Source organism: Rhodofomes roseus, assembly GCF_022264815.1.
Source record: "Rhodofomes roseus strain CIRM-BRFM 1785 chromosome Unknown C8Q71scaffold_16, whole genome shotgun sequence".
NCBI classification, from domain to species: Eukaryota; Fungi; Basidiomycota; class Agaricomycetes; order Polyporales; family Fomitopsidaceae; genus Rhodofomes; species Rhodofomes roseus.
In genome coordinates this window covers 457,859-473,689 of record NW_025952972.1, presented here as the reverse complement: position 1 = coordinate 473,689, position 15,831 = coordinate 457,859, and the positions used below count along the sequence as shown (strand labels likewise).

At 53.9% G+C, this 15,831-nt stretch overlaps 6 protein-coding genes across 6 annotated transcripts; 1 reads left to right on the top strand and 5 right to left on the bottom strand.

The window, feature by feature from the left end:
• Window positions 1–233: 233 nt before the first annotated feature.
• On the bottom strand, window positions 234–4,613 carry C8Q71DRAFT_849517 (cation transport protein-domain-containing protein; the record flags this gene model as incomplete). The annotated part of the gene is made up of 20 exons (XM_047926708.1): window positions 4,304–4,613; window positions 3,745–3,934; window positions 3,661–3,695; window positions 3,066–3,608; window positions 2,964–3,019; window positions 2,726–2,914; window positions 2,302–2,675; window positions 2,137–2,252; window positions 1,944–2,082; window positions 1,883–1,890; window positions 1,803–1,817; window positions 1,607–1,750; window positions 1,393–1,554; window positions 1,308–1,342; window positions 1,237–1,252; window positions 1,032–1,186; window positions 932–978; window positions 824–878; window positions 719–774; window positions 234–668 (listed from the first exon to the last, which is right to left on the bottom strand). The coding sequence occupies exons 1-20, from the start codon at window positions 4,414–4,416 to the stop codon at window positions 234–236; spliced, it is 2,883 nt and encodes a 960-aa protein (XP_047776763.1). The 5' UTR covers window positions 4,417–4,613.
• Window positions 4,614–6,182: 1,569 nt separating this feature from the next.
• C8Q71DRAFT_160896 (uncharacterized protein) lies at window positions 6,183–7,401 on the bottom strand. The gene is made up of 4 exons (XM_047916681.1): window positions 7,355–7,401; window positions 6,708–7,304; window positions 6,407–6,655; window positions 6,183–6,351 (listed from the first exon to the last, which is right to left on the bottom strand). The coding sequence occupies exons 2-3, from the start codon at window positions 7,210–7,212 to the stop codon at window positions 6,534–6,536; spliced, it is 627 nt and encodes a 208-aa protein (XP_047776762.1). The 5' UTR covers window positions 7,213–7,304; window positions 7,355–7,401; the 3' UTR covers window positions 6,183–6,351; window positions 6,407–6,533.
• On the bottom strand, window positions 7,295–8,010 carry C8Q71DRAFT_859773 (mitochondrial import inner membrane translocase subunit TIM22; the record flags this gene model as incomplete). The annotated part of the gene is made up of 4 exons (XM_047927695.1): window positions 7,295–7,304; window positions 7,355–7,515; window positions 7,566–7,771; window positions 7,839–8,010. The coding sequence occupies 4 exons, from the start codon at window positions 8,008–8,010 to the stop codon at window positions 7,295–7,297; spliced, it is 549 nt and encodes a 182-aa protein (XP_047776761.1).
• A 1,052-nt stretch (window positions 8,011–9,062) lies between these two features.
• On the top strand, window positions 9,063–11,311 carry C8Q71DRAFT_859772 (monooxygenase; the record flags this gene model as incomplete). Its single annotated transcript, XM_047927694.1, has 11 exons — window positions 9,063–9,095; window positions 9,158–9,277; window positions 9,330–9,494; window positions 9,545–9,758; window positions 9,818–9,915; window positions 9,968–10,011; window positions 10,069–10,239; window positions 10,296–10,351; window positions 10,414–10,448; window positions 10,506–10,532; window positions 10,601–11,311. The coding sequence occupies 11 exons, from the start codon at window positions 9,063–9,065 to the stop codon at window positions 11,309–11,311; spliced, it is 1,674 nt and encodes a 557-aa protein (XP_047776760.1).
• A 555-nt stretch (window positions 11,312–11,866) lies between these two features.
• C8Q71DRAFT_725311 (uncharacterized protein) lies at window positions 11,867–12,465 on the bottom strand (the record flags this gene model as incomplete). Its single annotated transcript, XM_047921688.1, has 4 exons — window positions 11,867–11,887; window positions 11,950–12,195; window positions 12,253–12,353; window positions 12,408–12,465. 4 exons carry the CDS (start codon window positions 12,463–12,465, stop codon window positions 11,867–11,869), a joined length of 426 nt encoding a protein of 141 aa, XP_047776759.1.
• Window positions 12,466–14,560: 2,095 nt separating this feature from the next.
• On the bottom strand, window positions 14,561–15,391 carry C8Q71DRAFT_909109 (uncharacterized protein; the record flags this gene model as incomplete). Its single annotated transcript, XM_047929027.1, has 5 exons — window positions 15,146–15,391; window positions 14,961–15,094; window positions 14,794–14,910; window positions 14,639–14,743; window positions 14,561–14,584 (listed from the first exon to the last, which is right to left on the bottom strand). Exons 1-5 carry the CDS (start codon window positions 15,201–15,203, stop codon window positions 14,561–14,563), a joined length of 438 nt encoding a protein of 145 aa, XP_047776758.1. The 5' UTR covers window positions 15,204–15,391.
• Between the last annotated feature and the right edge of the window lie 440 nt (window positions 15,392–15,831).

The following is a 15,831-nucleotide window of genomic DNA, read 5'->3' as shown; positions in this document are numbered from 1 at the left end:
AGTTCACTCGCCCTCCCGGAGCTCGGACGGTGTGGTATAGTATAGAGGACTGTTCTGTAGTAATAGAAAAATGCGGCATACTAACTGTACATGCGATACATACACTAATCAGCAAAGCAATGCGACGAATAAAGTTAAATGTAAGACTATGATGCGCAAGAAAGCGTGAGCGCATAATGTATATGTCGTCCGTTGGAAATGCAAGATCTATGGGGGGACAGGGGTACCGGTGTTCACTGTGTCTCTGAGCTGTCATTCTGCTTCTGCTTCTGCTTCTGCTGCTGCTGCTGCTTCTGCTGCTGCTGCTGCTGCTGCTGCTGCTGCTGCTGCTGTTGTTGTTGTTGTTGCAACGCCTCGTGGTTTTGTTGGGACTGTGGTGATTCGGGGCCGACAGATTTCATGGTGGACGGTGAGCGGACGTGCGATCTCCGGAACTGGCTCCGTTCGTCCGCATCGCCGCTCATGGTGTCGAACGCCATGGAAGAGCGACGGACATTGTTAGAGGCGATCTCATTCAGCCGGTCTGTCGACGCTTGCGAGAATTCCACGGGTAGCATGACAGCTCGGTCGATGGCCACCGGCAGTCCACGGTGTCTTCCACGAAGCATGACGGCGCAGATAATCAGTTTCGACAAAGGCCTTAACGCGCCGGAAAATGAGAAGTTGTCCTAGGGGTGATTTCAGTGTCCAGGACACGTTGCAATATCGACGTACTCACGTAAGGGACACCGAGACTCAGCCCGACAGTTCCGTAGGCAGAGACGATCTCGAACACTGGTGGGCCGTCAGACAGCCAGAACAGTTCGACGCTAAAGGGACGTACTCATGCGGAAGATGTTAAACCAACTGGCGTTCGTTTCATCCTCAAGACCGTCTTTCTGTAATGATGAAAGGTCGTAAATTATCGCTGATAGTCAACAAGAGTACTCACTTCGATGATGCAGACGAGGACAAGTGCTAGACCCAACCACCACATGTCTGCAAAGGATCGCATTCAGCTAATGACATTACTTGCGAAAGAGATTACCGACCGAAAGACAATTGTTTCCGCATGTGCATGGCGAGATAGTGACTCCAAACCGTGACACGGTTGCCAGTGGGGTTGAACTCCTCCTCGTCCACGGAGTCGTCATCTTCCTCGAACACACCCAGGGACTGCTCTTCGTATACGTTCGTCGAACGTACACTGGGCATCACGTTAGCACCGTGCGTCTCATCATTGAAGGAACGCAATACCTCATGGCGACCGGATCTATCAACAACCCGTCAAAACCGCTCACGGCGGAAGGAAGCAGCACTGCACTCACATACACTAACGTACATCATGATGACGTAAACCACCCTACGCACAGCGTGAGTATAGAAACCAGAAAAAAACAGCAACGGTCGTACTTCACGGCCGGAGCAAGGTCGGCGAGGTTTACAGTCGCAAATCCGGCCGCCCTAACAGCTAGAGCTTGCAGAGTCCCAATGACAACACGGACGCCAGGTGGTATCGACATAATCGTAGGATTGCCGAGGTCAAGAACCAGGAAGAAGAACCAATCCGTCAGGCTGAAACAACCGTGTTAGAGTTGATGCGGAAGTGCTGAGAGACGAAACTTACTTAAGTGCGACTAGCACCGTCAGGAGGAACCAAGTCTGATGCGACGGGAACAGGTATACGAAACACCGTCTAGGGTGGTCAAGCAAGAAGTGCAGTGTCTCGTTCAAACGGGATTCTCGGGGGACTACTTTGCTGAGGAGCCATCTGCGATCTGAGGGTTAGTCACGTGCCAGGGAGAGAACGTAACTTGACATACATTGAGAACCGCAGACTGTGCCAACGTAGGGTTTGGTGAGTCAGTAAGTCACGAATAGACAGTGCATCCGGTCAGCTCACAATATAGGCTATGGAAAGGAGCTGAGTTCGAGAAGGTAGAAATGTGATTGAAGGCACTCACAAATGCAGTATTTCCAGCCAAAATAAGGAAATTAAGGGTAAAGATCATAGGATACGCCCTCTGGAAGGGAATCATGGACTCGTCTTCGAGAGACATGCCGGTGTTCGTATAGGCCGAGACCACTTGGAAGGCGGAGAACCTGCGTAGACACCAGATCAATTACTACACATTACCAGCACTGAACATCGCATACCAAACTGGCGAGACGTCCCTGTAGAGCTGGGGCGGCTTGAAATCGTCCTTCCATCGTGGTATCGACATATATGGCGCAATGACCACCCACGCCAACAACTGTATCAATATATGGTACTGCAAAAACATCGGTCGCAGTAACCCAGGAAGAAGTATATGCACGCACCCCCCCAACTATCCACAGCAGCGCCCCGAGCGCCCTATACTCAACACCTCCTAGCTCCTCCAGCTGCTCGGTCGTCAGCTCCTTGAACTCCGAGTTACGCCCGACGGTCGCGTCGAAGCTAATATATGTCACAGGGCGTCCGCTCGGCGCAAGCGACTGCTGCGAGAGAATTGTCCGGGTACGCGGCATGGTCATCGTACGCGTCAGCTTGTGCTCGAGTTGCGGGAAGAACCTCCGCATCAGGCTCGTGAAGATCTCGTGCGGCATAGGGAAGCCTCCGAAGCCGCTATGCAGTGCATGCGTACGCTCCGTGCGCCGGCTGTGGTATGATGTGTTGGATTGCGGGTACGACAGTGTCGGTCGGCGCATTGAACCTGTCGCCACGGTGTCACAATCAAGTCTCACCGATAAGCGATGCACTTACGTCGATCACGATTTGAGCCATAGTCATCCCAGCCACTATAGCTCGTCGGCGCAACGCTGCGATTCGAGCGCACTTCACGATTTGGTCGCGGAGAGTTCGCGAACTCAATGGTCTGCGTCCGGGAGAACGTCTCTGACCTCCCCTGCGAGGCGAGCGTGATGGTCACCGACCGAGGCAAGGGACTCAGTTCTGTGGACAATCGTTGTAGTTTCTGGGCAGCAGCGAGCGATTTACATACCTGGCTCCGGCGAGTCGGTCATTCGGCCTGGCGGTTCGGAGAACATTCGCGGAGACCTGAACTGGTTAGATCAAGCGCAGAGCCATTTGATATGCCACTTACTTCTCTCTGCCACTCGACTGGGCTGACTGGGCTGACTGCACAGACCGTGCATCGTTGACTCCAGCTGAATCCGGCTGCTCACCAGCAGGTTGGGACGAGTCAGCAACCCGGATCGCGTTCTCAACCAGAGATGGGTTGTCGATGTCCGCGAACGCAAGGTAGCGACCGGGCGACTGCAGCTCGTACTCGTCATTCCGTTGCTGAGGTTTCGAATCCGGCTTCTTGGCCGCCTCGGAGTTAGACGTGAAGAACTCCGAGCGGCCTGCGCTGATCCACCCGCTTGGGTTAACCAACTGTGGTGCGGCATCCATCCGGCGAATCATGTCCACTCGGACCCGAGTCGATCCTCGATGATCGTCGCTCGAGTCGTCAGAAGCACGGTCGACTTCCTTCGAATCCGTGTACTTGCTCGGCATGAACAGCTCTAGTGCCCGTCGCCACAATGGCACTATCTGGACCTTGACTGGTCGCCGGGCTTTCTCGGAGGCTTTGCGGGCCATCTCAGCTTCGAGGATGTGCTGAAACTTCTTCGCGAAGAAGCTCCTGCAACCGAATGAGGTCACGGAGTGTGGACCCGCGCATATGGACTGCGTACCTTCGAATGTATACCATAACCCAAGAGACTGTGACCTACAAGATCATGAGCGGGCTTGTACAATCGAACGCCTGGAACACGCACGGGACTTCCAAGACACATCTGAGCGAAGAGCAGGAATTGCTGGAACGGAGTTAACGCGCTCAGGTTGATCGTGGCCAGCCCGCATACAGTCATGGAGGTGACGCAGCAGAAGAGGCAATCAATGTAGGGAATATGATATTTTCCATTGGCACCATAGAGGATTCCGGAGAATACGAGAGGGGTAAATGTACTGTCGAGCAAATGTAGTCAGTACAGGTCATACCTTGACCCAAAAGCCGAGACCCCATGTAAGAGATCACACATTCCGCACAAGATGACACTCCCCATACCCTGAACCGACGCCTCAAGCTGTCCGAACGCAACTGGTGCGGGCGTGTGTAGGGTGGCATTCATTGTTCCGGCACGTTGGAAAGTGCTGTCACGAACGTGGCCGCACTACCTCACGCTACCGCACGCCCTCCCAGTGCTCCCTTTCACTTGACCACACATGCCCAACCACAAACCAATCCCGTCATGGCGCCTGTAGCACCGAGTAGCGAAACTGCCTCGACTAGAGACGCGAGATCATGGGACGCAGAGTAGACAGGCGGTTACGTACAATACGAGTAGATGTATCCGGAAGAAGTTCAAGTGTTTGATCACGAACGACCAGGCATCTTGCAGTCGTGCAGGCCAGGTTGTGTTGAGACGCCTAGAATATATCGAGGGCATGTCCCGCTCTTTCTGAGAGTCGGTGGTACCGAAACGGAGCTGGCGGTGATGACAGCTGAAAGAGAGGGCGAGCACGAGGCCTAGAGGTCTCAGTCGACGTTAACTGAGATAGCGCATATGTCGAAGACGCGTTGTGGTCCGGACGAAGGTTGGTCGGGTGGAACTTGGTTCGAGCCGTAATTTCGAGGCGAAGCTCGGGGCCAAGGCTCGTAACAGCCACCGGCAACTGCCGAATAGTCAATGCCGAGGCGGTGGTTTGTTACATGATGGTAACAGCATTGTAGAGCTGAGATCAAATTGATTAGGCGCCTTTCGGGCGCCGCTTCATACGCCTCGTCATTCGTGCACATTACTATCCTCGATAAATGGTATTAGAAGATGCCTGAGTGTGCTAGTGCTCTCTTCAGTATAGCTGCAGGAGAAACACTACATGCAGAAAGGTTGACTAGGAGCGTTCCACTCCTGCTATCTTGAGTAACGCCCGTGCATCGCCATTCCACCAGCGCCCGGAGCACACCCTTGTGATTGAACAATTCGGAAGGCTTCTAGTTGCCAAAGTTCACCATAGGGCTTGAAATGCCACGTCGCCGCTCGTCGTCGCGTACGAAAGCGGGTTCTCGGCGGTCACTCACCATACGTCCGGCTTCCAAGACCATCTGCAGTATACGTAAATCACACAAGTCAGGCAAAAACAGTACTGGGCACTCACGATTTTGTCAGCGTCCATGACCGTGTGCAGACGGTGGGCTATTGTCAGGAACGTCCCACCGCTACCCAAATTCTGCCTGAGCGATTCTTGTATCACGGCTTCCGTCGTGTAGTCTACCCTTGGCCCCCTTAGCCGGGCCCAATAGCTCAGTACTCAGCTGGAGCCACGCACCAATGGCAGAAGTCGCTACATGTGTCAGCGGTGAGTAGTTGGTGACGAAGCAGCGTGCAGCTACACACCTTCATCCAAGATTAGCAGCTTGCTTTGGTGCACGATCGCCCTCGCCAGGGCCAGAATCTGTCTCTGGTCACGAACAGATAATCTTACCGCCGCCGCTCGGGATCTGCGACCTTATCCACTGTACATGCGGCTCCTCTCGCGACTCACCCTGCAATGCAAATAGGCCGGCGGAACGCAGAGCGTCATTCAGCACCGAATCGTCATACTGCCCGAATGAATCTATGTTATGCCGCAAGGTCCCCCACTCAGGAGCTTCGGTTGTAGAAGCTCGCGAGACATGTCAGAAGGGCAAAGGAAGCAAAGGCTGACCATCTGACTCGGAGGGATAATCGTTATGTTTGACCTGAGAGCATCGAGGCTGATGGTGTCCGTGACGAGGCCATCATAGCCCATTCTGCCTTCACTGAATATACACCGAAGTCGAGATGAGGCGAGCGAGCTCTGCGGCCGACAACTCAATCAGCCAGACAAACTATCCAGACGAACAACAGACGTGCTCACCTTCGTCCTGATCCCGACTGCGAACTCGTCACGGCGTCAGCGTCCCGTCAGTGCTTCTCGGCTGCAATCACCGATCCTGACTCACTCCCTTGATTTCAGTTCGAAGGAGATGGCTTTCGGGACAAGAGGACCGTCTATGTGATGTCAGTCCAGCAGACAAGACAAAAACCTATATAGCTATGCATGGCGCCGGCGTACCTCTGAATACCGAGCAAACAACCGCTCTACTTTCAGGCCACTACTCGCCGGCCAATACGTGGGAAGGGACGCCGTCTTTCGTGGGCTTGGACTCTTGCTCGATCTCTACATACTGCTTGACGCGCTCGAGTCTTCATCTGCCAACGGCGGGAACCTATCGACGGGCAGGTGCTTCACGGGCGTCGCCTCGAAGATGCTCTGTTCCAAGTACACAGAGCCAAATTGAGAGTAATGATGCGATCCACTCTGGACTCGGCTCTGCAGCGGGATGCTAGCAATGAACGAAACTACGTTCAGCACCTCTACATTGATTGTTGGGCCGAGACAGTGGATTTCACTTACGTCTGGGTCGACGGTGTTTGAAAGCGGCGCCAGCAATTACCACACCAGAAATCGGGAGCAATATATGTAACCTTGGGACCGAGCTCTCCAATCCGTCAAGGGGCACCATGGTGGAAATTACGAGGGGCTAGACATCATAATAGATGTATACCACCCACGTAGTCAACAGAAGGAGGGCAAGATGGCGCGACATGCCCCTGGACAGGGCTATGTCGAAGAGCAGCATGGCTAGAGCACGCAAGAGTAGCCCTGGATATGATGTTGAGTAGTAGTACCGACGATGTGAAGGAACCAGTGATACCTACTATGTCCGCGCATAGTCCGACACAGAGCCCGGTGTTCGACCCATCTCGGTCAGCCGTCACCGCTGCGACGACTGAACCCCCTACGAGCACAGCGCAACACAAGAGCCTCATAAAATTGAATGCGAAGTTGTTGGGGCCGACTTCGTGCAAGATGCGTAGCGTGAGTGGTGCAGATGTTGCGTGACCAGTTCCGTGTTTGGCCAATGGCTTCAATGGGGTCACCTTTCTTCTGCGGTTTGTGTCGGGTATCGCTCCTCCGTGCCATGGTTTAATAGCGAAGCACTCGGTTGAAGTCGGGTTGAATCGACATCTCATGTAGAGGCTATCAAATGTCACCAACGCACGAACGTCGGATCTTCGTCCATTCTGACTCCTTGACGGTCGTTGGCAACGAGGTAATTTCGCCAAGGGTCCGCCATTCGCATATATGCGCATCAAAAGCTCGCTGGATGGCAGAACGACCGTGATGCCAACTTCGGGGTAGCAGGCAACAGAAGCCATGAGAAAAGCTGGGAGACTCTGGCGTGCATTGATACATTAGACGGCGATATAGTAATCCAGATAGCGTAGTGTGAGAGCAACATCAGTCTTCGCTGTCATGGAATGAGTACTGTATCATGTTCGAGAAATAGGACGAACTCACTCCGATGACTCGTGTTTCATAAACAGATCTATTGCTGCGGAGAAAGCTGCGAACGCGATGCCTCCTCCGAATGCTGCTTTTGGTCCTGCATTCCTTGCTAGGACACCACCCGCGAGGAAACCCGCCACGACAGGATTGACAATGTCATTTTTCGCGCGGTACTGATGAACGTCAACGAAGTCCGAGCTCACATAGACAGAGGAGCACGCACCGACTCAATCACGCATTCGATGCCCGCGAACAACGCACCAACCTTCCCAAACCCTTTCCCACTCCGCCACATACCCTTGCCCATATCCTTAAAGATCTCCGAGGCCTTCTGCGTCCGAGACAGATTCCCCGTTGTTTGGCGGAGGAGTGGGTCCTCGTACGCGAACGAGGCGCTCATGAGGGAGAAGAACGCGCCGATACCGAAACCTAGCCATTCCGGATAACTACTAAAACGTCGCCGGAGCTAAGGGAGTTGTAGGTAGACTCAACGTACCCATCCCGCCAGCAAGCATTGTTTTTGCAACGCATGATTCCGCGCCCATGGCCATGTATTCCTGGTACTTCTTGCCTTGCAGGTATGCATCACGCTCTTCCTCTGTCACTCCTGGTGGAAGCGGCTCTTTCCCTGCTGGAAATATTGGCGTGAGCAATGGATTTGCAGACATGGCGTCGGTATGAGGAGGAGGAAGGTGGCTTGAGCTCAGCAAGCTGCCGCGTCGCCAACGACGACGAGGAGGACAAGTTCAAGTTGAGGACAAGTCACGGCCAAGGTCTTTGGCGCCCGCCAACGAAGCGCCGAGCAGCGCGCTTCCTCGGAGTCCGTCACGACTCACCGTGACTCCTTGTGACTCATGGTGGGCAACGGAGACTAGTCACTAGCACTCATCAGTGCCGTTCTGACGTTGGGAGTCAGACGGTGCCGGTGAGTGACTAGTGAGCACTGACTTCCGCTCGGCCATCGCAACCCAATATGTAAGAGCATCCCGTAGTACGCAGAATCATTTGAAGGAGGGCTATACACAGGGGCTACTGGTACTTACTGTAAGTTAGGCGCACTGGTTGTTGCGCCGAATCAACTAATGCTGTATACAGTACTGAGATCAAGCTCTGCTACCAGTATGTAGTAGCGACAATTGAACTCATCTCCAGGGCGGTCTCTTGCGACGTTGACTAAGTACTGAAACTCGGCATCAAGCATACAAGGGTTGCGTACTGATGAGCATCGGTCTCCTGCTCGATCTGCGTACGCACTTGGTAGTACGCACCGCCTTCACTGCCAGTGTCCGTGCATCACGGGTGACGGGAAAGCACTCATTCATCTAACACAATCCTGTCAGGCTGTCGAGGCCAGGTCGATCCAATTGATTACTCCATAGACTATCACTCATCCGGTTCATCTTGGAGCAATGGACTACGCAAAAGGGGTTACTATAATCTAAACAAATGGGCCAAGTGGCGATCCAGGTCTACGATAATTGACAGGCGGATTGTACAGCCTCTCATTTATGATAGGAGCGCAGACAGAATGCCTGCGTATCCGGCCGCCGTGTACTACCAACGGCTCACGCGGCCCAAGCGGCACCGAAGCTTTGACACATACACACCGTCCAACGACCGCGCAAACCACGCCTCTTTCTTGCCAGGTGAATGTATATAAGCTGTCTGAACGATGTCGAGAAGTGATTAACACTCGACCTCTCTTCCTCACAGACTCACCATGCCTACTGATAGTACTCCTGGAGTTCTGATTGTAAGCGACCAATGGGACCATTGCCTGCTATTTGTCACTGAGCATTCCTATGATTCTCCCAGACGGGTGCTGGGCCTTCCGGTCTTGCACTTGCACTCACGCTCCTCAAGAACGGGATCCCCGTGCGTATCATCGACAAGCAACATGATTTCCCTTTGGAACAGCGAGGCTCCGTCCTCCAGGTGAGTCAACTTTGATCAGGCATTTGTGCATTTTGACTTGAACCCGACGCAGCCTCGAACACTCGAGGTGTTCCACTACCTCGGCGTGCTGCCCGATATTCATGCGGTCAACAGGCCGTTGTTGCCTGAGCGACAGTACAAGCTGCCCGGCGGCGTAGAGCCCTTCAAGACTTCTCATCTTCTTGATCCGGTTGACCCGACGCCGGATGTACCCTACGTAGGATATGACTTCTCATCGTTCCCCGCTGACACTGATGCGTTACGCAGCCCAACCCGATCATACTGGGCCAAGGATACACCCAGGCGATCCTTCGCTCGCACCTCGAGAAGTACGGCTGCGTCGTTGAGACAGATACGGAGCTTGGCGAGTTCAAACAGACGTCGGAGGACATCGTCGCAACGCTAGTCAAGCGACAGGATGGCAAAGAGGTCGCTGAGACAGCACACTTCCGCTGGCTTGTTGGCGCAGATGGGGGGCGGAGTGAGTTGCTGATCACTTAAGTTGGCGATATCCTATCTGATGGACGCATTCGCGCATAGGCAACGTCCGGAAGCAGCTGGGTCTCTCCTTCGAGGGGCAGGCGCTGAAGGAACATACCATCATCGGAGAACTTGACTTAGAGGGACTCGACGCAGACGTGAGTATGCCGCTTCACCATAGAAAAGCGATACTAATATACCCCGTCGTAGCATTGGCATCGATGGAACGATTGGCAGAACCCGACCATTGTCACGTACGTCACATTGACTCTCGTCACTCTCTTCAACTTCGCTGACGGCGGTTCGCACAGCGTTATCCTTCGGCCGACCGAGGTCAAGGGCCAGTTCTTTTTCATCACAGGAGGCCACGTCGACTATAGCGAGCTCTTAGCGGACCATGAGAAACTGCTCAAGGCCATTCGCGACTTCATCCAACGAGATGATCTCATTTTCGGTAACATCAAGTATGCAACTGAATATCGGTCAGTTGATCTGAACAACATCTCTACGAATGGCGTCTGACGTCCTGTCCTTTTAGTGCTAACGCTCGCGTGGTGGATAAATTTGGCGTGGGGCGCGTCTTCGTAGCAGGAGGTACGGGGAATCAAGTCATCCTTGCAAAGACTAATCCGTACTCATGTTGCCATTTACGCTAGATGCTGCTCATGTTCACAGCCCGCAGGGTGGGCAAGTATGTGAATCAGCAATCTTGGGTTGGACAAAAACTGATGAGAGCCTTTGTTGTCAGGGTCTCAACACAAGCGTGCAGGATGCTGTACGTTCTATTATGCTTATCCGTGACCTCGCAACACGGGAGTTCTGATGAATTGCCTTACTTGATAGCTCAACCTCGGATGGAAGCTCGCCTTGGTAGAGAAGGGGTTGGCTGCGCCCGCCCTGCTTTCCACGTACTCCGAAGAGCGCCTCCCCGTAGTCAAGCGCATGATCCAAGAGACGCTCGGGATCTACAAGGTCATTATGGACTCCGCCCTGAACGGCGCGGACGTCAACAAGGCGCGCGGCGCCCACTTGAAGCAGCTCGGGATCAACTACCGCTGGGGGTCCATTGTTATAGACGAGCGCCAGCCTGTCGACAAGCAGCAGGTGGTGGAGACATTAGACGTGTACGGAAGGGGGGGCGGGGACACCTTGCGCGCGGGTGATAGGGCCCCCGATGCTCCCGGTCTGGTCGACGTCAACCAAGGAGGCGGGCCGGCGCGTCTCTTCGACGTCTTCAAGCCTACGGATCATACCGTCCTCATTTTCTGCTCCGACGCATCCACCACTCGTCCTGTGCTCGAGGCGTTGCAGGGCCTGCCGCCGAAGGCAGTGCGCTCTGCAGTCGTCTACCCCCAAAGTGCGTCGAGGAGCCCCCCGGTTGCATATGCGGACCTCGTCCTCCACGACGGAGAGGGACACGCATATAAGGCATACGGTTGCCCTACTGAAAGTTCCACCGTCGTCATTGTCAGGCCGGACGGAGTGGTTGGAGGTCTCGTATTCGGTGAGGACGGAGTGAAGAAGTACTTCAAGAGTATCTTCTCGCCCGCTTGAATTGTCTTACTCTCTGGTGTTGTACAACAAACTCTTTCATTTGGGAGGTCATGTGTGATATGTTATATAAGACAGTAGTGTTGTGCAGTATCATCAGATGTTGTATCGACTGCGCGACTTGATTATTTATGGAAACAAACCGGGGTTCACACGGTGACAAGGTAGTTGTACTCGAACACGGTCAGTGGGAGATACATGACAACGAACGCTCTAGGAGCTAATGGATACATGCAGAATCCCAGGCATCTATGAACGAATGGAAGTGAGCGGTCTGCCTGCGCGCAACAGATCTACAAGATGCGCTTCATCTGCACACTCGGCGACAGAATGGATGACAGTGACCCGGATCGAGGATAAGCACGAACACAGGGAAACACGAGCGAGAGCGAGAGATAGCACGAGAGCTTTGATGACGACTAGCGGTTGTCCGAGAGAGCCGGAACAGAGGTGCAAAGAGTGTGGGATCGGTCAGTCTGATGACATGAATGAAGGGTGCAGGACGTGTATCGTGCAGTGAGATGAGCCGCCCTTCAGGATGGCCGACCGAGGTGATGCTCATTTCTCGAGCGATTCAAGCTGAGCGTCATGTCGTAAGGGTGAGCACTAGCACTGTCTGGTACAAGGGAGGCCCTGCTTACCTCTGGCAAAAGTTCAGCCCATGCCGCGTCCATGTCTCGCGTCACAGCACTGTATGCGTCTACACTGTCATCGTCTACCGAGTCCGATGACGGAGTCGCCTCGATGTCTGACAAGACTTTTGCGATGATGTGTGCGACTCGACGACTGCCAGAGGATGACTCAGTTCCTGCGGAGGGATAGGCCACCTCTGGCATAGCATCAGCCGTTCCCGACAGCGACGAGACATCCGCATCCGATGTGTGAGCCTGAATAGCATGGTCAGAAGAGCACTGGCATGTGCTTTGAATGAGACGAAGACGTACGTTAGGTGCTGCGAACAGGCATCCCAGCAAGCGACAGTTGCGCTCGTCAATGCGCTGAGCGACAGAGCCTGAAACAATAGGAGCAGCATGTGCCAGAGGTACTGTCATAAGAAGGTCAACTCCAGCACATTACGACAGCTAGTTCATCAACGCACCTCCGACGATCATCGCACAAACGGCGAAGGCGCGGGTGAGGATGAAGGTAGCCACCATGCTGGAAGAATCAAGATATATGTACAATAACAAAGGGAAGAGTGGCGGCGGTAAGTATGCCTTCAGGTGGCGCCTCGGGCTGAGGTAGAAGTGGATGTGAACCTACACATGGAGGGAGCATCCTTATACTGCACGCAAATTCATATTCGGCGTGTCCCCCGAGTTCCGCGCCTCCCACATAAAATAGGAAGCTCATTGTACGGATGGAAGCATGGCTACATGCGTTGCATCCGAATCAGGTCCGTCGTTTGTTGCCAGGCGGCAAGGCGTGCGCTGGCACCGGCGCCTATAGGGTAGGAACTACAATGACTGCCCGATTTGGTTATGCTCTTTCAGGAACGGGCAATGCGCGCTCGTTCAGCCACTCCCGTTTCGGTCTTGCCTTTCTTCCTCGTTCTCAAGCCGCACTGGCAGCCGCTCCAGGCTCTCCTACAATTGACTGCGTGTCTCTAGTCTTGTAAGGTTCTAAAAAGGTACCAGAGCATCCGTAATCCTCTTCGAAGTGTGTCGACAGGTAAGAACCCGTGGATGCCGTCTTGAGTTCAATCCTCTTCACGCATGGCTGAATGGCAAGCCCTACTTCGATCCAGACAACCAATCCAGACAACCCGTCCAACATGGAATACGTGTTCGGTAAATAAGTGAGCATGTTGAACAGCTGCTTCTCATGTGCACTGGTTGGATGACACACTCCAACGCGTCCTTCTTCGTACAAGTTCCCCAAAGTGTAAGTCATCTACGCTTCGCAATGAGACAGATATGCTAGATATACTGTGTTTTCAATCTGAATACACTTCGTTCTCGCTCATGCATAACGCGCAGTAGGTCTTTTGTCGCGCCTCGTACCCACGGCGTATGTACTGCTTCAATCCGCGGCTGTGCGTTGCTGCGCCCTTGTAGTGTGGCCCGAGGTTGTGAAACTCACAGCTCTCAATCAGACGAAGTCGCGGAGAGATTTCGGGGATCGAAGGATGAGATCTACCGCTTCCGGTGAGCAGCAGAATGCGGATGCAGGTACAACATCAAAGATTGACCGTCCAGCCCGATCATTGCCCAGGCTCATGTTTCCCCAGTGGCTTTTGTTTTCTAGGAGAAGTCGTAACTTACGGCACATTACACGGCACATCACAGACAATATGCTTGATGGCCGACACTCGGCCGGTACCACTGACGGGTACAGCTTGTCTGCCTCCGGCGCATCGTCAGTGCGAGGGATTGAAGTTGAGTATGGACAACATCATACGTTCGTAACATTTTCTGACGTGCCCCGCACTCGACAGGTCCATACAACTGTACATCGTTGGCGACTACCCTAGGCCATGGTCACCGTTGAGCAGGTTTCTTATTGAGGCATATTGCGCAATTCGCGATTCGGTATGAACACTAGCAGGTGTGTCCTCAGTCGCCGGTGTTGATGGTCATCTTGTCTCCTTCCCTTCTCAGACTTCAAAACTAGGCTTGGAACCCGCTGTTTGGAGCGTCGCGTAGGCTACTCGCTCTTGGATCCTGCGTCGGACGTGCAAGACAAAGTTGACTCGTTGAACGCAATGCATTCGACTCTCGAAGAACTGGCACCAACCGAGCATGACACTAGCGCTCACTTTGAATCGGGTTCTCTGTTCACTCCAGTCACACACGAGATGTGTAAGCCGGGATGAGCACGGCTAAAATAATCAGTTGTAGTAACACAACGCGAGAGCAGACGACAACAAGCAAAGCAGAACACTAGAGATACACTGGAGTACAACACACAACAACTAGATTGTGCAACAGAATAACTAATAATCTATAGGTTCCCGTGGCAAGCAGCGTGACGAGCTCGCTTTGGCCTGGGACTGTGGCGGCAGTCTCCGCCATCCTCTAATGGCCATCGCTAGCCGGAGATTGCATGTCAACACGGAAACGGCTCGGGAACAAAAGGAGGGTTGAGAGCCGGGGCTCAGAAGGAAGGCGAGTGTGCAGATGACGCCGAGGGGACGGGACGGGTCAAGTGTCCAGACTGTAAGGAAGGAGTTGAGACCGTAACGGAGCGAGGGCGACATTCCGGGGAGTAGGGGGATACAACGTGTATCGAGGGGGGACAAGGTAAATGCTTTCAACTGCATCCTCCGCCACGACACTGTGGGCCATGCTTAGCGCTTGAGCCGCGGCTGAGACAACAACGGACACTTACGTTGCCGTCGGTTGGTACGGGTGCCGGCACCGGTTCTCGGATTTTGACGTCGAGTGAACGACTGGCTTCCTCGACGACGGTACTTGCCTCGCCGGGATTTGGATCCTGAGGGTGAGTTTCAGCATTGTTTCCCTCCGAGATGCGAGCATACTCACGGCCAGTGCATCACTCGGCGTCGATGATATACGCTCTAGTATCTCGTTCATCACACTGCGTGACCCGTGCTCTTCTTCTCTGACGACTGGAGCGTCAGGAAAGTCCACGAGCTCAACCTTCAATGGAGTGAGTGCACCTCGCTTGACGAAGTAGAGACCTGACGTACGGGAAAGGATCGCAGGCAGCCGCCGTTTCTGCAGTTCCTGGCTTCATTCTCACAGCCACCGTCTCTGCAGTTCCTCGGATCGAAACTGACGTCGGCGCCATAGGGAACAGGCGCGGCGTATGCTAGGTCAAAGGCTATTTTCGTCGAGTGAATAGAAGTCGCACGGAAGGGTTTGATAGACTCACCTCCGACAAAGAGCGCTGAGATGGCAAAAGTACGAGTCAAGATAAAAGTGGCAACCATGGCTCAAGATGACAATTCTTTGGCCGAATGGGACGAACAGCTAGCGACACAAAAACAAAGTAGGAAAGGGCGGGGTCGCGCACTGATCGGCGGCAGGTAGAGCGGGCGACTCGGGGGGAACACAGCTGTCAAGCTGGTGAAGGCCTGAGATGTGATGGAGGGTTCGCTAACGAGAATACAAGGCCCGTCCGATAATTATACCCCCTCGGCACGCACTCAAGCCCATCCTCAAACTAACAGACGGATATGGAAAGGCGCCCGGGCAGCGCGAAGCATTCCTGCCATTCCCGGCGGAACGTTTGTACGCGGAATATGCCGTGCCTGGGTTTCGTAACGTGCCGGGCAACGCTGTCGTCAAAGAAGCAAAGGGCGAGACAAGGACTGCCATCTTCGAGCACGCGAGAGGGGAGGGGGTTTGATCCAGACCGCCTGCCTTATATGGGCGTCCGTTTGTGCTGGCATCACGTGGCGGTAGCGGGATCTGATGGGCGCGTCCGGATATGGGCATCCTGCAACTTGGTAAAGCCTTCGTTGGTTGCCCGTGAGATGGTGCCGAGCCGCTCTTCGAGTCGCTGTGAGCCAGCGAGCAATCGGGCAGCTCGGAGCTGCCTTAGCTCTGGCAGTGGAT